At 42.7% G+C, this 21,479-nt stretch overlaps 1 protein-coding gene across 1 annotated transcript in view; it reads right to left on the bottom strand.

Annotated features, from left to right (window-relative positions):
* The window catches only part of LOC115591355 (leucine-rich repeat-containing protein 24-like), a 56,889-nt gene extending 35,499 nt beyond the window's left edge, over nt 1–21,390 (bottom strand). Inside the window, exons 1-4 of the mRNA XM_030433315.1 lie at nt 19,376–21,390; nt 17,534–17,620; nt 4,710–4,901; nt 4,375–4,543 (exon numbers count right to left, since the gene is read on the bottom strand). Coding sequence (XP_030289175.1) covers nt 4,375–4,543; nt 4,710–4,901; nt 17,534–17,620; nt 19,376–19,603 — 676 coding nt within the window. The 5' untranslated portion in view covers nt 19,604–21,390. The remainder of the gene's footprint in view (nt 1–4,374; nt 4,544–4,709; nt 4,902–17,533; nt 17,621–19,375) is intronic.
* Nucleotides 21,391–21,479: the final 89 nt, after the last annotated feature.

Raw genomic sequence — 21,479 nt, 5'->3', positions numbered from 1 at the left:
TTCACACACTTGGACCTGTGGTACCTCTCCTTCACACACTTGGACCTGTGATACCTCTCCTTCACACACTTGGACCTGTGATACCTCTCCTTCACACACTTGGACCTGGGATACCTCCTTCACCACTTGGACCTGTGGTACCTCTCCTTCACACACTTGGACCTGTGATACCTCTCCTTCACACACTTGGACCTGTGATACCTCTCCTTCACACACTTGGACCTGTGCTACCTCTCCTTCACACACTTGGACCTGTGGTACCTCTCCTTCACACACTTGGACCTGTGATACCTCTCCTTCACACACTTGGACCTGTGGTACCTCTCCTTCACACACTTGGGACCTGTGGATACCTCTCCTTCACACACTTGGACCTGTGCTACCTCTCCTTCACCACACTTGGACCTGTGCTACCTCTCCTTCACACACTTGGACCTGTGCTACCTCTCCTTCACACACTTGGACCTGTGCTACCTCTCCTTCACACACTTGGACCTGTGGTACCTCTCCTTCACACACTTGGACCTGTGCTACCTCTCCTACACACACTTGGACCTGTGGTACCTCTCCTTCACACACTTGGACCTTTGATAGCTCTCCTTCACACACTTGGACCTGTGATACCTCTCCTTCACACACCTGGACCTGTGGTACCTCTCCTTCACACACTTGGACCTGTGCTACCTCTCCTTCACACACTTGGACCTGTGCTACCACCTCTCCTTCACACACTTGGACCTGTGATACCTCTCCTTCACACACTTGGACCTGTGGTACCTCTCCTTCACACACTTGGACCTGTGATACCTCTCCTTCACACACTTGGACCTGTGGTACCTCTCCATCACACACTTGGACCTGTGATACCTCTCCTTCACACACTTGGACCTGTGATACCTCTCCTTTACACACTTGGACCTGTGATACCTCTCCTTTACACACTTGGACCTGTGGTACCTCTCCATCACACACTTGGACCTGTGATAGCTCTCCTTTACACACTTGGACCTGTGGTACCTCTCCATCACACACTTGGACCTGTGATACCTCTCCTTCACACACTTGGACCTGTGATACCTCTCCTTCACACACTTGGACCTGTGATACCTCTCCTACACACACTTGGACCTGTGGTACCTCTCCATCACACACTTGGACCTGTGATAGCTCTCCTTCACACACTTGGACCTGTGGTACCTCTCCATCACACACTTGGACCTGTGATACCTCTCCTTCACACACTTGGACCTGTGGTACCTCTCCATCACACACTTGGACATGTGATACCTCTCCTACACACACTTGGACCTGTGGTACCTCTCCTTCACACACTTGGACCTGTGATACCTCTCCTTCACACACTTGGACCTGTGATACCTCTCCTTCACACACTTGGACCTGTGGTACCTCTCCTTCACACACTTGGACCTGTGATACCTCTCCTTCACACACTTGGACCTGTGATACCTCTCCTTCACACACTTGGACCTGTGGTACCTCTCCTTCACACACTTGGACCTGTGATACCTCTCCTTCACACACTTGGACCTGTGGTACCTCTCCTTCACACACTTGGACCCTGTGCTACCCTCTCCTTCACACACTTGGACCTGTGGTACCTCTCCTTCACACACTTGGACCTGTGATACCTCTCCTTCACACACTTGGACCTGTGATACCTCTCCTACACACACTTGGACCTGTGGTACCTCTCCTTCACACACTTGGACCTGTGCTACCTCTCCTTCACACACTTGGACCTGTGGTACCTCTCCATCACACACTTGGACCTGTGATACCTCTCCTTCACACACTTGGACCTGTGGTACCTCTCCTTCACACACTTGGACCTGTGGTACCTCTCCATCACACACTTGGACCTGTGATACCTCTCCTTCACACACTTGGACCTGTGATACCTCTCCTTCACACACTTGGACCTGTGATACCTCTCCTTCACACACTTGGACCTGTGGTACCTCTCCATCACACACTTGGACCTGTGATACCTCTCCTTCACACACTTGGACCTGTGATACCTCTCCTTCACACACTTGGACCTGTGATACCTCTCCTTCACACACTTGGACCTGTGGTACCTCTCCTTCACACACTTGGACCTGTGATACCTCTCCTTCACACACTTGGACCTGTGATACCTCTCCATCACACACTTGGACCTGTGATACCTCTCCTTCACACACTTGGACCTGTGCTACCTCTCCTTCACACACTTGGACCTGTGGTACCTCTCCTTCACACACTTGGACCTGTGATACCTCTCCTTCACACACTTGGACCTGTGATACCTCTCCTCCACACACTTGGACCTGTGGTACCTCTCCTTCACACACTTGGACCTGTGATACCTCTCCTTCACACACTTGGACCTGTGGTACCTCTCCTTCACACACTTGGACCTGTGGTACCTCTCCATCACACACTTGGACCTGTGATACCTCTCCTTCACACACTTGGACCTGTGATACCTCTCCTTCACACACTTGGACCTGTGATACCTCTCCTTCACACACTTGGACCTGTGGTACCTCTCCATCACACACTTGGACCTGTGATACCTCTCCTTCACACACTTGGACCTGTGATACCTCTCCTTCACACACTTGGACCTGTGATACCTCTCCTTCACACACTTGGACCTGTGGTACCTCTCCTTCACACACTTGGACCTGTGATACCTCTCCTTCACACACTTGGACCTGTGATACCTCTCCATCACACACTTGGACCTGTGATACCTCTCCTTCACACACTTGGACCTGTGCTACCTCTCCTTCACACACTTGGACCTGTGGTACCTCTCCTTCACACACTTGGACCTGTGATACCTCTCCTTCACACACTTGGACCTGTGATACCTCTCCTCCACACACTTGGACCTGTGGTACCTCTCCTTCACACACTTGGACCTGTGATACCTCTCCTTCACACACTTGGACCTGTGATACCTCTCCTTCACACACTTGGACCTGTGGTACCTCTCCATCACACACTTGGACCTGTGATAGCTCTCCTTCACACACTTGGACCTGTGATACCTCTCCTTCACCATTTGGACCTGTGATACCTCTCCTTCACACACTTGGACCTGTTGTACCTCTCCTTCACACACTTGGACCTGTGATACCTCTCCTTCACACACTTGGACCTGTGGTACCTCTCCTTCACACACTTGGACCTGTGATACCTCTCCTTCACACACTTGGGGTTTATCAGTCTATCACTAAAGGAGCTGCCCAGTAATGTGATAGTGACCTGCAGGAGGTGGAACTCCTTCACCAGCAGTGATGACAGCTTATCCATCATCCTGCTCTCTCCCATCAACTGTACTGGTTAAAGAGGATGGAGCTGGTCTTCTTGATAAGTTGATTCATTTGTCAAGTCAAGGGGAATCAATAATCCTCATTCTCATGTATTTTCCTGCTTTAACAGATCACTGGATAATTTGAAAAGAGCTGTTTCTGTAAAATACCACTGAAAGAGCCCAAACTGAAACTTGTCCAAAATGTTAAAAATGTTAAAGGTAACCATCAATAGAGAAATGCATTTAGTGCAGAAGGAATAACCTAAGGAAGACAGTGAAACTAACTGATTCAATAGAATTTATCCGTATTTGACAACCAGACTTCAGTCACAAGAGGTCTGCCCCCCTGGTTCAGTCTATATGAACCATGTTGCTTTAATTTAACCCTTGAATTGGTAGGACATGGTGGTTAGCATGATACAACTCATTGTTAACAACTGTGCAAAAGCACATCCCAAGGAAAGACTGACCTTTGCATGGACCTTTCAGTCACTGTTGAGGATGTCAAGGTATCGCCTTCACTAACTGCAAGGAACCTGGGCGTAATCCCCGGTGACGGACTGTCCTGTGCCCCCAACATCACTGCTGTGACCCGATCCTGCAGATTTCCCTCTACAACATCCGCAGGATCTGGTCTATCCTCACAAGGGACGCAGCACAAGTCCTGGTCCAAGCACTGGTCATCTAATGCTTGCACTACTGTAACTCCCTCTTGGCTGGACTCCCAGCCTCTGCGACTAAACAGTTGCAGCGAGCACTTTGCTCTACTACATCATCTGGCCGGCTGGTACCGCCATCACTGAGAGCAAGTGATGCGAAGTTGCGACTCTCTTCTGTTCTGGCACCTCAGTGGTGGAATGAATGCCTGATCAATGTCAGGACAGCGGAATCCCTCACCAAGACTCATTTGTTCAGACTTAACCTCGACCCCACATAGTAAGCCTGCTTCGGACAAAAGCACCTGCTAAACGCCCTAAATGTAGGTGTAAATGTTAACTGTCTCTAAACACATTTTTACATTAAGGTGTATGTGGGTAATCCAGTCTCACCTGTGATACGCAGCACCTGCAGGCTGACCAGAGGGCGCAGGGATGCAGGGCCAATTGTGTGCAGATTATTCCTGCTCAGGTCCAGCAAAGCCAGAGAAGTCAAACCAACTAGAGCCTGGTCTGCCAACATCTCTATACTGTTGTGCTGCAAATGGAGCTCCTGCAGACGCTGCACAGACATGGAGGAAAGGATACATATCCATGGAGCTTCATTCAGAAAGGAAGAAAACTGCTGTGCTGAGCAGGAAACTGAGGATGCATCCTACATAGCTCTGTACTGAGCTTATTGTGAGAAATGTAATGGACACCAGACATATCCTCACAACATGCCTTACCTGTAAGCCATGGAAGGTATAGTCCAGCAGGCGTGTGATGTCATTTCCTGCCAGGTAAAGAATGCGCAGATGTTCGAGTCCCTGAAACATGTCAGCTGTCACAAGGTGGATCCGGTTTCCGTTCAGAGCGAGCTCCAACAGCTGACCCTGGTTCTGGAAAGAGCCAGGCTCCACTGCTGAGATGGTGTTGTTCTGGAGAGAGGAACACAAGAAGATGACCAAAGAAAAATACTAGCTGCTGTTATTGTTCACGGACTACAACTTCTACTGTCATACTGCTCTACTAAATTGAAATAAGTGGTCAGACCGATGAAGCCCACTAGTCATCTCTGCTTAGAGCTAGTGCCTGCTATGGTTTGAGGTTTGTGGTTGAGCTATTATCTGTTTTAAGTGCTGTCCTCATGTTTCATATTTGCTTTCACTTCCTCCCTTTGCCTGTTTTCCAGCCCTTTCTCTGTGTTCACTTGTGTCCCATCCTTTAATCACCTCTGTTTATTTACGTCCTTGTCTTTGCTTCTCTCTCTGTCAGTTCGTCTGTTTTGTTTGTCATGTATTTAAATCCTGTTTAATCCTGTGTTTCCTTCATGTTCCTGCTGGTGTTGTAAGAGTATCTTTGGTTTGTATATTTATGTAGTTTTTGTAGTTCTTGTCTCTTGCCTGCTCCTACTGTTTCTGGTGCCTTTTGTTACTTCAACTTTGTATTTTGAACTTTGGTTTTCAGTTTTGATTTCATGTGTTCCATTACCTACCTCCCTTACATTTGGACCCCTTTTTGTTTCACCCTGACAGTGCCTTGAAACTACATTAGCTGCTACTATTAGAACACAGCTGGACCTCTGACTGCACTCTAAGTAGTCAAGTAGCATTATGGGTAATGTAGGGGGGGTCTCAAAGTTATTACTCAAAGGTACACCTTGGATTTTATTCAAGGTCAGAGTCCAGACTGCACATCTCATGTCTTTGAAGGTACAAATCAACAGAAAATATATACAGATATATAGAAACAACATAACCAGTAGGCGATTTGAGGGGGGATGAGGGGGGATGCCATCCCCCTTGTTAGCAAAATTACCAAAAAGCATCCCCCTTGTTAACCTGACATCAGTCTCCATCTGCTAGTAGCAGATAGTGTGCTAAAATCACAAGTGGCCGCGATCAGCTCCGACGCACTGTGGAGTCACGCCGCGCACGGCTGCTTTGCGATTCGGCTGCCCAGTTTATTTTTGACTAAAGCCGCAACAGTTTTCAAAATAAAACACTCTGTGCAGACTCCCGACTGTATAAAAACGAAAAATTACCAGATCAACAAAGTCTGGCAGGCAAAAGACTCCGCTTCTGAAACGTTCCCGTTATGATGCCGTGTGGAGGGCGGAATAAAACCTGTAGCAGACGCACATGTTTATTTTCAGTAATGTTTATTTTTTTTTTAGAGATGAGTTTTTTCTGACAGTTTAATCAGGGCTGCCAAGTTTCAGAAAATGACAAGAGTGAGACTTTAGTCATACGATGTGTTCGGCGAAAAAAATTTGGCCTTTTTTAACATCGATTTATTCCTTAAGACTGATGTCCTCATCTCCATGCCAGCGGCTCTCCCTGCACTGTGGCCTTCTAATGCTAGTCTTAATTAACCAGAAATTAGTATTTTTGACAAAATACATTTATCAGGGTTCTTGCAGGTTTCAGTAAGTCAAATTTAAGGCCTTTTTAAGACATTTTCAATCAATCAATCATCAATCAGACTTTATTTATAGAGCACTTTTCATACATCGTAATGTAACACAAAGTGCTTTACAGAATTAAAACTAACAATTTCAATACCCCCCCCCACATACATATGCAAACACATACTCCCACCTACACACACACACACACGTATCCAGCTACTTAAACACAGTAAGTGAAGTAAAAGAGTGAGTAATAATAAATTAATAAAGGGTAATAAATAAAACAAGGCATTAACAACAGGTATTGCGGAACTGAAGAAACGCTATCATTGATGTATTTCACTGAGGAGACACTAGAGGCAGTAAAATAAGATGAAATAATAAAATAATAAAACACTAAACTAAGACTGATAAAATACTAAAGGAGGTTAAAAGTCTAAAACTGCTGTGAAATCAATAATATAAATAAGTAAATCGTGAGTACAGTAAAACAAGATAAAACACAATAATTAAGGTAAATAGATAAGTGGTGAGTGAATAGATAAATAGAATAAAACCAGGTTTAAGCAGAATAAGACTCAATAAATAAATCAAATTCAGCTAAAAGCTAGCCTAAAAAGGAAGGTCTTAAGGTTGCTCTTAAAAGTATCAACATTCTCCTGCGCCCTCAGGTCCTCTGGGAGGCCGTTCCACAAACGTGGACCGTGGTAGTGAAAGGCCGTGAGTTTTTGTTCTCACTTTTGGAATTTTTAAAAGGCTGTGACCAGAGGACCTGAGGGTTCTGGAGGGTTCATATGATAAAAGCAAATCTGATAAATAAGTTGGCCCATGGCCATGAAGAGCTTTAAAAACTAATAAAATGATCTTAAAATCAATCCTGAAGCAGACAGGTAGCCAGTGCAGAGACTTTAAAATCAGTGTGATGTGCGCTCTCTTTCTGGTCTTAGTCAACACTCATGCTACAGAGTTTTGGAGCAGTTGTAATTGAGCTATGTTCTTTTTTGGGAGACCAGAAAGTAGAGCGTTGCAATAGTCAATGCGACAAGTGATAAAAGCATGCATTAGTGTCTCTGTACTGGCTTTGGAAAGGAACAGTCGTACTCTGGCAATGTTTTTTAGATGATAAAAAGCTGTCTTAGTTATGTTTCTGATGTGTGGGTTAAAACTGAGGTCTGAATCTAAAATAACTCCAAGGCTTTTTACTTGGCTAGTCGGGGTTAATGCCAGAGCATTCAATTGTATATTAATCCTCTGTCTTTGAGCTTCAGAACCAATAAATAAGACCTCGGTTTTGTCCTGGTGGAGCTGAAGAACATTTTTTGCCATCCATGACTTGATATCTAAAATACAGTTAAAAAGGGCATCGATTGGCCCTGGGTCATCAGGAGACACGGCGATATACAGCTGTGTGTCATCAGCATAACTGTGGAAATTGATACCGTGCTTCCTGATGACGCTCCCAAGTGGAAGCATATATAGATTAAAAAGTGTGGGACCTAAAATTGAACCTTGAGGGACACCACGGGTAATTTTATAGCTCTTTGATGAGTATCCCTCCATACTCACAAACATTTTTCTGTCAGTAAGATAAGACTTAAACCAGTTGAAAACAGAACCAGAGATTCCAATCTCATTGTGAAGTCTGTCTAAAAGAATTGAGTGGTCTACTGTGTCAAAGGCTGCGCTTAAATCCAGTAGTACTAGAATAGATGGTTTTGTCCTGTACAAATTTGTCCTGAGATCATTTACAATTTTTTCTAGTGCAGTCTCAGTACTATGGTTTGTCCTAAAACCTGATTGGTAAATTTAATAGATTTTGTGGGTGATCATAAAATCATTTAACTGATTAAAAACAAGTTTCTCTAAGATTTTGCTTAAAAATGGTAGATTGGAAACTGGTCTATAATTATTAAGTATGGAGGGATCTAGATTGTTTCTCTTCAGAAGGGGTTTGACTGTGGCAGTCTTAAGTGCTGTGGGAAAGACACCCATCTGAAGAGAGTAATTTACAATATTAAGTAAATCGTCTTTAAAAGAGCTATAAAATGTTTTAAAAAAAGAAGTGGGAATGGGATCTTAAATGCAGGTTGCTGGTTTTAGTTGGGAAGATACTTTGGCAAGCATCTCAGCATCAACCAGGACAAACTTCTCTAGTGTTTCCTCATGTAAAAATAAAGGTTCTGTAGTAATAAAATTGATACTCTGATCTTTGGATAAAAATTATCTAATATCATCAATTTTACTTCTGAAGTGATCTGCAAAATCTTCACATTTAGAAATGGACGACTCACTGCTAGACTTCATAAAAACAGGGTTAATAAGATGGTCGATTGTTGTGAATAGGATTTTGAGGTTGTTCCGGTTATCAGCTATCAGTTTGGAAAAATGTGATTGTCTTGAATCTTTAATTGCTTTATTATAGGTGTTAAGATGTTCACGGAAAATTTGGTAGTTCACTGTTAATTTGTCTTTTCTCCACCTTCTTTCAGCTTTTCTACATTTTCTCTTTAGTAGTCTAGTTTTTTCATTTCGGCAGGGAGGAGTTGGAGTGGCAATGGTCTTTTTCAGAGTGAATGGAGCAACTGTGTCAAGGATTGACCTCACTTTACTGTTAAAACTATCGACTATAAAATCACATGAGGCAGGTAAAATGTCTGCAGGAGTGTCATGTAAAAGATTAATAAAATTTGCAGTCACTTCATTAGAAAGATAGCGTTTCCTGACAGTTTGCTGCGGAATATCCCGTTGTATAAGATCACGGACATTAAAAAAGACACAGAAATGATCCAACAGACCTACATCGATCACTGAGGAGATGTTAACAGACAGGCCGTGGGTAATTAAAGATCCAAAGTGTGTCCTCTGTTATGGGTAGGCTGAGTAACATGTTGAGTAAAATTTATAAAATTAAGTAGGTTTAAAAATTCCATGGTAAAAGTGTCTGATTTATTGTCCATGTGTACATTAAAATCACCTGATATAATGACCCTCTCGTAGGTTGTGTGAATGATTGTGAGTAGTTCTGAGAAATCTGAAATGAAAGAAGTGCATCGTTTGGGTGGTCGGTAAACTGTCATGCAGAGTATGGGTGGGTTGTTGAAAACTGAGGAGTGATATTCAAAGGATGTGTAGTGTCCGAATGTAATGTCTTTAAAACCAAGTGATGCTGAGTGGATGGTTGCTGTGCCGCCACCTCTTCTGTCTATTCTACTGGAGAATGAGAAATTGTAATTTGATGGTGAAGCTTCAATGAGAGTTATTGGTCCATCAGTGTTCTGCCATGTTTCTGTTAAAAACATGCAGTCAATATTTTTATCTAAAATTAGGTCATTTATAAGAAATGTCTTATTTAAAAGAGATCTTACATTTAAAAGTGCCATATTCAAAGTCAGGGGTGGAGTAGCAGACGTCTGTATGTGTGTGTTTATGGATGTAAGAGTTCGTTTACTGTGGTGGTGGCGGTGATTCACGTTAGCTCTGTTCGTGATGTGGACAGGAATAGGGAGGGCTACATTTCGGTCTTGCCACAAGGGGGAGCTAGTGGTATCAGGTACATGGTTTGGTGTTGCCGACAGAGGAAGGGCAGGTGAAGGAGGGGAGGAAGTGGGAGAGGAAAAAGTCAACAGTCAGTCACGTGCGGCAGATTGTACAGCATACTGTACATTTGCCGCAAGCATGCGGCTACCCAGCGTGTTGGGATGGAGTCCATCACTCCTGAAGAAATCTGAACGCCCCCAAAACAGGTTAAAATTGTCAATAAAACCAATGTTGAGGGGTCTGCATGCTGATTGGAGCCAGCTGTGGAGACTGAGCAATCTGCTGAAACGCCCTGCTCCACGGACCACTGTGGGGATTGGGCTAGAGATAAAAACAGACTTTCCACAGGCACTTAAAAAGGATAAAAGACCATTAAAATCCTTTTTGGTCAGCTCTGACTGCTCACGAGCTAAGTCGTTGGTCCCGACATGAACTACCACCCGACTGATAGAGGATGGGAGTGAGAGCAGCAGGCCCAGGAGCTTGTCCAGGATATCTGGTACGGTGGCTCCAGGGAAACAGCGAGTGACAGCATCGAAGAAACGAATATTCCTGATGATGGAGTCCCCGGTTATCAGTGTGGTCGGGGGGAAGAGGGGACGAGGACGGGGAGGTGAGGGCTGTGGACTCCCGTGGTCTGGAAGTGCGTGACCCGCCTGCACGCCGGTGGTCACCGGCTGGAGGTGGTCAGCCTGCGCAGGTGGGTGATGTGACGGGGGCCCAGGGGCCTTGAGCCCAGAAGGAGGATCCCCTTTCGGCTCAGTGAAAGGAAGACATCCAGACCGTCTGAGTACAGCGTCCCTTAACATCTTACAGCGAGAAGATGATGTTGCTTTGGTCAGCGGCCGTCGATCCAGCCTCACGGTAGAGGTGCCACCTGCCTGAACACTGTTTTCCTGAGGTGAAGTGACAGTGTCGGCCGGTGTCGTGCTCGGCGATGGGTCCAGGACAAGGCGAGTCGGAGCAGCCGGAGCGACAGCCGGGTCACCTGGGTGGGTCGTGGCGTCATCGGACAGTACCGTGTAGCGGTTGGAGAGGTCCAGGTGAGGTGGCGAGGCAGACCGGGCCGCCCGACTCTTCCTACCACGGACCACCACCTCGGCCCATGATTCCTGATGTTTAGGAGTCGAGCAGGAAGAAAGGCGAAAGTTGCCGGCAGGGTCCCATTTGACGGTGTCCTGGATGGTTGTGTTGAGAGAAGTGATTTGTTTGGACTGCTCGGATGCCACTTCCATGAAACTGGACAGGAGTGAGTCCTTCTTTTTCAGTTCATCAGAGAGCCGATTTTAAGACCATAACAATTAAAATTTAAGACCTTCACGACGCATTACCAAATATTTTTTTAAATCAAATAAATTCTGAGAGAATCATTTTATTACAATGAGTTCAGTCATTAGCAGATAAACAGGCAAAAAACAAATTTGCCTTCAAATAGAGCAGGGGTTCTCAACCTTTTGCAAGCTGGGCCCCCCCCCAAAGCTGGTTCATTGCAGTTGCCCCCCCACCCCATAGACGCCGTCAGGGGCCCATAAAGGAAGGAAAAAAATAAAAATAAAAAAAGACAACTGTCCAGAATTGACACAGGCCCTGTTTTGGTGAATGAAATATCTGGGGGCGGGTCAGTAAGGTAACGCTGAGTGGCCTTGATGCCTGTCAGTCATGATGAGTCGCATCTCGTCACCTCTCTGATGTGTCTGCAGCTGAGCACTGTGATGCATCTCTCTCTCGGCCAGGAGAGTTGTCATACCGTAAAATACCAAATAATAGCCAGGCTGGCTGCCAGGGCGTTTATTTGTTTCAATCACTTAACAGACCAGGCATTTATTTGGGACCAGGAGGCAATTTGGGACAGGCGTTTAATTCCTTCCTCACAATAATCCGGGATGAAAATGTCACAAACTTCTCCAACTTCTCTGTGAATTCTCTGGCATCCTGCTGGGCAATAGTTGTCTTCTGCAAGTGAAGTTGTTGCGGCGGAGGAAACAATTTATCCAACCAGCACTCGCTGCAAACTCCTCATCTCTGCTGTCACTCACGGTGGCGTACATTTGTTTCGCCATGGCCCTGATAAATTTTGCGGGACACTCTCTCGTGGTGTGCACATTTGCTGATAACTCATTCCAGCATGTTTATCTCAGGCTCCTCGCTAGCCTTCTTCCTCCCTCCAGCAGGCAGCCTGGCCCTGTTGCTGTCCTCCTTGGACAGACGCTTGCATGAGGCTACTGAGAGACTGACCGCCTGTGAGTGCTTTTGGACGGGGGAGGGACTCACGGCAGCATCCGCTGCTCGTTGAGCACAGTAACTGCAGAGTGATACGTGCTTTCAAGTCAGAGTCTCCAAACACACACTCACCCGCGCTCTCTCCTTCACACACAGGAGAACGGCGAGTGGGTTTTAAATGTCGGCGCTGTTGTGTGTGAAAGATAGTTAGAGACGCCAAGACCCGCCTTACGTTGCTTCTGATTGGTTTATATTGCGTGGTGCCTTCCGTGGTTGGTTAGATTTAGGTACAAAGGACTGATTGATTGGTCTGGGATTGGTTATCTCGGTCAGTCAACCAGAGTTACTCGAACTACGGCAGTCCGCGAGGACCAAAGTTTATTATCATAAAAAAATAAATATAGAGTATTGAATGGGGAAATATAAGCGTGAGAAATGTCAAGTGTGGCGTGTGGTGTGAGAATGGGTCAAATTGCGTGACTGTCACACTCAAAGCGTGATGCTTGGCAGCTCTGGTTTAATATTAATAGTAAGTTTGTTATTTATGTTCTAAAACTAAATGTTACTTTTTGTGAGTGTTTTTAGTGTGTCTGTTAAGAACATGGTGGCTTATGTTATGTTGGTAATTGTCATTTTTGTGCTGGTTTATAGTTTAACCATTAGTGAGGTAGCTGTTACATTTCCGAGCTGTTTTACCCCCCCCCCCCCGTCGAAACGCATCCTGCAGGAGTGACTTTCTCCATTCTGTATTTGTAGTTTTTAAATATAAGGTCTTCATATCGGACAACATTTTCGCTGTTACCGATATATCTGTGATAATATTGGATAAATAGATATAATAAATAGATCAAATCGGCCAACAAATAAGTCGGTCAGGCTCTACTATTTTGCACAATGTTCATTGAGTGTCCTTCAATAAATTTAGATAGTAAAAAATTCCAAGTGTGAGAAACATGAGAAAACCCTGCCTGAATAAACTCAGTCCACTGCATACAATTTAAAGGTGGACTTACTCAAAACTTTAATTCAGTTGTAAAAAGACAATTGTAGTAGGTAGAGAAGGAAGATAACTGGATAAAATGGAATTGTAGAATTAGAAATGTCATTGTTATGGTTAAGAGTGTGTACATAGGTGTGTCGGGGCAGGGTGATGCTCGCGTTGGGCCATCCCCCTTGTTTAAAAATTAACAAATCACCCACTGAAAATAACAGTTATATAATAATATAGAAATATACACTAGAGGAAGAAATATTACTTTTGACTCTGAGTCAGGGTTAAATGTAAACAGTAGCTTAGATGGTGATGTAGTCATACAGTTATATAGAACTGATTTTTTTTATTCTTAATATTCAGTAAACAATTACCAAGGTCTGAACCTTGGTGACCTCAAAGCTGGCTACTGCCATGCTTGGCAGGTTTGTTGTTGATGATTCAAAGACATGCAATGTCAAATTTAGTGCATGTTCGATACACATGACATTCAATACTAATACAATATAATAAACACTGCTCTGTGAAGCACTGGGAGAGGGGAGTCAGTGAAAAGGCTTTTCACACAGTGTGCTCTATAAACAAAAAAATAGACAGTGAAAACAGAGATTGCAGTCAGCGTGCCCCCAGTTTTAAGAAGCAGTAGGAGTGCCAGTGTAGGGAGCTGAGCAATAAATGCACTGCTGTGTTAAGGAACAGCAGCTACCTAAAAGATGCCATGACAAAAATCAATATCACTCTGAGTGTAGGCTTTCACTGCATATTGCTTTCTCCAAAGCCAGCAGTGTCTTCATCGCCTAAATGTTTAAAGGTCCCATATTATGAAAAACACGTTTCCTCTGGTCTATACATATATAAACTGGTCCTCCCTGAGCCTGCCAACTCCCAGACTAAGGAAAACAAGCAAGTCCTGCATGGTCTGCAGCTCACCCACTGGTAAAACGGCGCTCCTACGGGCTGTTCAGATTCTGCTCCTTTAGTTACATAATGAAAGGAGTTATTATAATAGGCCGACCTCCACTGCTTCAGTAATGAGTGTCAGTACAAAGCTGGCTTTGCTTCGACACTGACCCTCGTAAAAGGATCAGTCCCAACCATACCGGACCAAGCACCTACACCCGAGCCACAGGTAAGTGTCGCCACGTTTTGATAGTATTTACAGTTGCCTATGAGTATGGTGAAGTCAGCTGGAAATTGGTTAACTAGCTAGCTCAGCTTCTGTCTGCTATGCAATGGCATTTGAAGCAAGTTTAATGTTTATAATATTACGGTGGAGCTTGTTTGTCACAGTAAAAAGTCTGGAAACATGCAGACTGGAGACAGAGACGATGCGAACACTGTCCAAGAGTTTGGAGACTGTGTTGGAGACAAACAGCCATAGCAATATATATATATGTATACATTAGCGCGTGCTACCGCTAGCGTAAGAGGCATCGTCTTCCTGAGAGTGACGTGTAGCAGGCAAGGCTCTTCAAGTAGGTGTTGACAGACGAAGCTCATTAGTATTTAAAGGTGCAAGCACAGAAACAGCCTGCTCTCAGTAGAGCGACTTTTAGACAGCTGAAATTCAGGACCATGGATGGGTTTGGGGCAATGCTAATCAAATACAGATTTATTGGACCTCTGGCAGTTGTGTGAAATTGATGAAAAACAGTATAATATGGGACCTGGGACTTCAAGTAATTTCTTTACTGCTACTGTTATGGCATTTTATGTTTTGGCTAATAATTCATGAATAATAACCTCAGAAACAGAGTAGAAGAAATATTTTTGTTCTTTGGATGAAGCTACTTTGACCATGGGCCATGTTGTACTTCGACATTCTAATCCTCACCAAACTGGGTAAACACCGTATTTAGACTGTTTCTCTTTAATTGGTAGTCTACATTTTTGCCTGATGTACTTAATAAGCTTTACCTTGACATATTGAGGCATGCTACCAAGAACGCCACCTTGTTGGCATTTTTATAAAATGCAGCTTTGTCCCTTAAATGCACGAGATTCAATTGCCACCCATTTCGTTTGTATTATGAGACAAAATCACAAAGCACAAATCACCTGCATTTTCTTCATAAAATGCAGGTATTCTAGTTAGTGTGAATGCTTAAAAGCCTTCACACAATTGTTCTTCTGGAATTTATTATACCTGATTCCGTACGTTTTTTAAAATATCAAATAAGTTTTGAGCTACAGAAACCATTAAACTATCAAAATATGCAGCTTTTTAAGGGCATGATGGCTTTATTTTTTTTTTCTATATTTAAAACTTTTGGAAATATTAAGCTTTTGCTGGGAAAGCTTTCTCATTCATTATCAGTGTTCAGCTTTTAAAGCTCGTTCAGCCTTTTACTTTTCAGCTAATGTAGAAGTTAATGGGAAAATCATCAAATCCTCTTCAAAACTGCCCGACTTTAAACCTCTTCTTGTCCCTCAAACTAGAGCTAGAGACACCATTCCAACTTTTAGAGAGTTTGAACAAGACCTCTTTATGTGCAGCTAGACAAACTGTTCAGCTATCAAAATGTTCACCTTTTTAAGCCCTTTCAGCCTATAACTTTTCAGTTTTTTTAGCCTTTTCAGCTTTTTCAAAATTCAGCCTTTCTGCCTTTCAGCTTTTTCAATATTTAGCTTTCAAGCTGTTTCAGTCTTTTCAAATATTCATTCACAGAGTTCAGCAATGTCTCCTGTTACTCACTATATGAATATTTTGGCGATAACCATTTAACTTTTTTCAAAAACTTGCAGGAGTTTTGGAGGCATTTTCCCATTTATTCTTATGGTGACATTTTTAAATTCTATTCTCCAGCATATGTGCAGCCAGAGAAACGGTCTACCTTCAAAGCTCTTTCAGCCCTCTTACTTTTCAGCTTTTCTTCCTTTTCAGCTTTTTCAAATATTCATCTGTCTGCCTCATGTTCAGCTGTAGAAACTGTTCAGCTATCAAAATGTTCAACATTTTTAGCTCATTCAACCTATTACTTTTCAGCCTTTCAGCTTTGTCACACATTCAGCTATCAAAATGGTCACCTTTTCAGCCTTTTGTTCAGTCTTTTCAGCTTTTTCAAACATTCAGCTTTATGTTCAGCTAGAGAAACTGTTTAATGCAATTTCTAATTATTATTACTCGTATAATAATATTGTATAATAATAATAATACACATTTGGTCAGATTGTGTTAAGGTGGAATGTATAGTAAGTACAAGACCATTTAGTTAAAAGGTGAGGGAATGACAAGAACTAAATTATTCTGAGGATATGCTGGCATGTTAATGAATTGTCACATATAGCACACAGGACACCAACAAAACCTCAAAACCTGTTGTAGGAATTTCACTAATTAAGGTCTGCATGCTCTGGTGTCAAATATTAAACAAAATCGGAAGTGCCATATTGATTGGTAAATGTGAGCATGATCAGTTACATATTTGTGCATAACTCAGGAGCAATCCTAATTAAATTAACTGGGTTGGCTGGCGTCTCTCTCTCTCTCTCTCTCTCTCTTTCTCTGTGTTTCTTTGAATACAGCGACACGGGGGGGGGAATCACACACGAGCAGCAGCACACCGGCGGAGGCTCTTCTCCTCCCTTTTCCTCCTGGCCTGATGGTTCGAGCCAGGTTAAGAAGTCCTTTCTTCCCCCCCTGCGCCTTGGGTGCTGAGGGTTGATTGTCTTTGTTATTCTGTTTTCAGAGCTGGAGATCACCGGCAGTTCTGTTGTTCGCCTTTTTGTTTTAGGTTTAGCGACCATTTAGGCAGTTTAGGGGTAAGGTGCGGGAGCGACGGCCCATTGTGTGGCTGGTCCTGCATCCTCCCACGTTTGGTTTCTTTTTGCCGGGGTCTCTTGTCCCTCTTTTGTTTGCTCCTGGTTTTTGTTTCCCTTTCTCAGAGAGTAATAATAAATTTGGCATCCTTGTGGACTTTGTGAGTGGCATTTCTTTGTGTGTAGCTTCCTCTTTTGAGCCGTGCTATTTAAGTATCGGAGAAAGCCGTAACATAACTCAGGAGCAATCCTAATTAAATTGGTAAATGTGAGCATGATCAGTTACATATTTGTGCAAAACTCAGGAGCAATCCTAATTAAATTAACTGGGTTTAGGGTTAGACATCCTGCATTATCTCCTGAACATACAAGCAATTTTTGTTCGGAACTGGTGACCCCCCGTTCAAATGGTGGAACCTTGAGTACCCACTTTTGATATGCTACATTCTTTGTGATGATGAACCAACTGTGTTAGTGTTTTCACTTGTTGTTTAAACAGAATTAAACTAGCTGAAGCTATTTTGTGAAACCCATTCCTTGCTGCTTGTGGCTTGGCTTGGATAAAAGCTCAGCAGGTACAAACTTTGCACTTTACAACACCAGTTCTTTATATGAAACCCTTCAGGTTTATGTGTGTATGCTGTGTTCATTACCTGTAGGTACAAGTAGTGTAGATGCCTCAGCAAAGTGAGGTCGTGTCGCCGGATCTGGCCAATCACATTGTCCTGGAGGAAGATGGTCTGGATGGAGAAAAGACAAAATAAAGAGGGATTAAGGGAGAGTTTCAGGAAGTTTTGATGTGTGAAAAGCCCCAAAAAAGTGTCCCCCATTCTGTGTTAACAACAAGCACTCACTCAATAACTGCTCCAATGTATGTGGGTCCAAGAAAATGACCCGTGGTCGAAACTATCAAGTGGCCAAATGTGACCTTAACATCTGTTTCAAAACTTGGAATAGTCGACAACTTCTTGCTGTAAGTGAGATCCCCCTACCTGAAGTTTAGAATAGGGGTGCTAAGGAACGGATGGCAATCGCTGGAGACATGAAGGTGACAAAGTTTATTTATGAATCATTTTCAACCCCAGGGCTGCGAAACTGAAACTTAGGTTTAAGTCTCTGTATGCTACATCACAGAAAAACGATTACAAAAACTACTTTAAAGAGTGGGGCGGAAGGCTGAATTGAGGAGTCTCACAGTCTGAGCAGTGAAGCTGCTCTGTAGTCTGGTGGAATGTCAGCAGATACTTCTGTATGTGTTGTCAGATGGCAGCAGGGTGAACAGACTGTGGCTGAGTGGGTGGCTGTTGTCTTTTAGTATCTTTGGTCCCTGTGCAGACATCTCACTTCACTGATGTCACTGATGCTCTGTAGATGGTACCAGTGATGTTCTGGTGAGTTTGAGCACCAGCTGTTTCGAGTCAGAATGCTTTCTTTTGCTCCTCTGTAAAAGTTGACAAGAAGCAGGCACCGAAAATTAGCCTTCTTCAGTTCCCTTAGGACTTTTACATGAGTGGAGGGCAGTACACTGCAAATAATTCTGCACTTGCCAAGATATAAAATCTTAGATTTAGACATGTTAGATGGATTATCTTGTTTTAAAAGTTATTTACTTGTTTTTAATCTTTGCATTAATGGTAATCTTAAATTGATCATGGACATGTTCTTTTTTGTCTCAACTAGTCCAGGAATCTTAAAATTGAGTGAATACATGTTAAAATAAGTTATTTTAGTTCTAGCTCTAGCTCTCTCCAAAAATCTCACCAAAATAAAACTTGTTTCAAGATCCAGTAGCAACTTAAATTTACTTGATGTAAGAATAGCACATAAAGCATCTGTCGAAAATATCATTTATTAAAAAGCATGCCTTGGACTTCTATGCTGTTAATAAATGTTGATGGTACTTATGTTTGCCATCCTGGTTGTGATTCAGTTAAGATGTATATTCTAAGAATTGGTTTTAAGGTTTTGGTTTTAGTTTTAATATGGATTTAGGTTTATTTCAAGATGAGCCAACTTGTATCAAAAAACACCTTAATTATTTTTTACTAACACTGAGTAATTTTTCACTTAGATAAGTGATTTTCTTCTTGTTCATTTCTGCTTATTTTAACCCTTTAGAATACTTATCTGGGCCTCCTTATTTTTAGATTTAACAATCTTATTTCAAGATTTCTTGTTAAGTTAATTTAACTTGCTGCATGGACAGATAATTTCTCTTGTTTTAAGGATTTTTTTCCTTAAATTTAGTGGGGTTTTTTCTTTTATTTTAGCTACACTTATTTGCAGTGTGGTTCAGATCAATCACCTGCAGTGCGTTACTATTTAAGTAATTCCATCATAGAAATAGCAGGGAAGCTGCACCTTACACATGGTGAATGTTTCACAGAATGATGACATGTGGTGAACTGAATGTCATTTATGCTTTAAGTCTGGTATCATTTGCGATTTATGTAACATTCACTGTATTTCACACTCTTTCAGTACAATAAAGCTACCTGTGTAGATGGAGGAACATGTTTGGGGATGTCCCTCAGGCTGGTGGAGCCACATTCCACCGTCAGGCTGTAGCAACGACAGCTCAGCGGACAGGACGGAGACGCATGACTTGGAGTGTGGAGGGACAGGAGGAACAGAAGAAGTACCAGCAACACAGCCATAACACCAACAGACAGGACTGAGCATGAGGAGAGAACAATCAACAGGTCAATCATCATGATCTGCATTAACAACTGACTTTAACTTTTTGACTGACTGGGGGCAAGGCAGAAAGGTCAATCCAAAGGAAAAGACAAGTATCAGTGTCGCAGATTAGCTTCTACAAAAACATGAAAAGAATTATTTTACGACTATTGTGTGTTCATTGGCCACTGTGACCACGGTGCCTCGCTCTCTGCCTGTTTTTGTTATTTCTTTCCACAGCCTGCCTCTCTGACGATTCTTTTCCTATCTAACCATCAGCAGAACATTAGTACTCGTTCTTGATTGGATACAGTAATGTAATCAACAACTGTTGTGTGTGAAATAAAAGTGCAAGCGTGAAAGACTTGGCACTGAAAAAAGTAGCAGTATTGTTGGACACCCAGCCCAATCTGTGCTGCTTCTGTCCAACTCTCAACCGAGATGGGAAGGAAGTGAGATGACTCACTCGTTAGCTACAACCATCATCAGCTCAACCCCGGGAATCAGTTAGCATTTTTGCACATCTGGTTCCCTTGTCTCAGTCTGTGAGTATTTCAAATGTGTTTTCAGTTAAATGTGTGAAAAAAGGTGTGTGGTTACCACAGGCTGAAGATATTTACATGTTTTGCTCTACAACATAAAATACTTCATGAAAACGTCCCGCAATTTAATAACAAGTCCTAAGTGTCTATAAAAGACAACGATTGCTAACAAATGTGTAAATGAGACTACAGAGGTTGGCAGAGACATTAAAACGTGGTGAAGGTTGATGAAGGTTGTCAGTCATCAGGGTCATGGTAAATCTAAGAGCTGTATCTTAGGCAGCTGGACTTGTTTCAGTTTCTTGAAGATGTTTCAACTTTAATCCAAGAGGCTTCTTCAGTGCTTACTAACTGGAGAGGACTCTCCAGTTAGTAAGCACTAAAGAGATTTTACCTAGATAGAACGTGCTATCTACACACCTTTTACCAGACACTGAACTGAAAACCCACTGAAAAACCTCAGACTCTGGGATGAGGGAACCAGATGTCCTGAAAATGCAGATTTCTGGGTTTTAGGACTACAGTCTACACCACCCTATACAAACACATACCGTGGGAATAGTTTATTGATGTAATGTGAAAAGTATCATCTTAATCTTAATCTTACAGAGGCTGCAGTGCACACCCACAAACGGACTGATGATCTCACACACACACACACACAGACTAACTGATGATCACACACACACTGCAAATTATTTGGTTCTTACCAAGAAAAAAACAACTTAGATTTAGAAGTGTTAGATCATTTGTCTTGTTTTAAGAGTTAATTTCTTATTTTAAGTGTTCAACTTTACACTATAATTTTATATCAAACAAACCTTATCTTTTTTGTCTTAAATAGGCAGGAAATCCTAAAATGAGGTAAATAACTGTTAAAATAAAATATATTACATCTCGCCGCCAAAGTCTCATCAAAATAAATCTTGTTTTAAGATTCAGTAACAAACTCAACTTGCTTGATTCAAGAGTCACACAAAAAGCATCTGAAAAAACAGAGTTTATTGCTCTGACTTCAAGCAGATGATGACCAATGTTTGTTCACAAAACTGGCACAGGAAACACAGGAAACAGGCAAACTGGGTCACCCAATACATGATACACCCATACATACATACTTATTGTTCCTCCATATTAATGTCTGTGGGCAATAATGTCACAAAGACTATATTTTATTGGATCAAAGGTATTGTCTTTAAAACTAACTGGAAAATAGGAAATGCAGTCAATTAGTTCTTCTACAAATTCTGTAGCCTAGGCAACATTGGATACTGCCACCTCATATGCCAGCAACTCTGGACTCAAAAGCAGCTAAAGAGGAATCTATCACAAAGATATCTTTTCTCAGTCCGAAATGTTGAACGCTCTTTTAAGTCAT

This window comes from Sparus aurata, chromosome 11 (genome assembly GCF_900880675.1).
Source record: "Sparus aurata chromosome 11, fSpaAur1.1, whole genome shotgun sequence".
Lineage (NCBI taxonomy): Eukaryota > Metazoa > Chordata > Actinopteri > Spariformes > Sparidae > Sparus > Sparus aurata.
The sequence above is the reverse complement of the archived record's forward strand: the minus strand, read 5'-3'. Positions and strand labels throughout refer to the sequence as shown.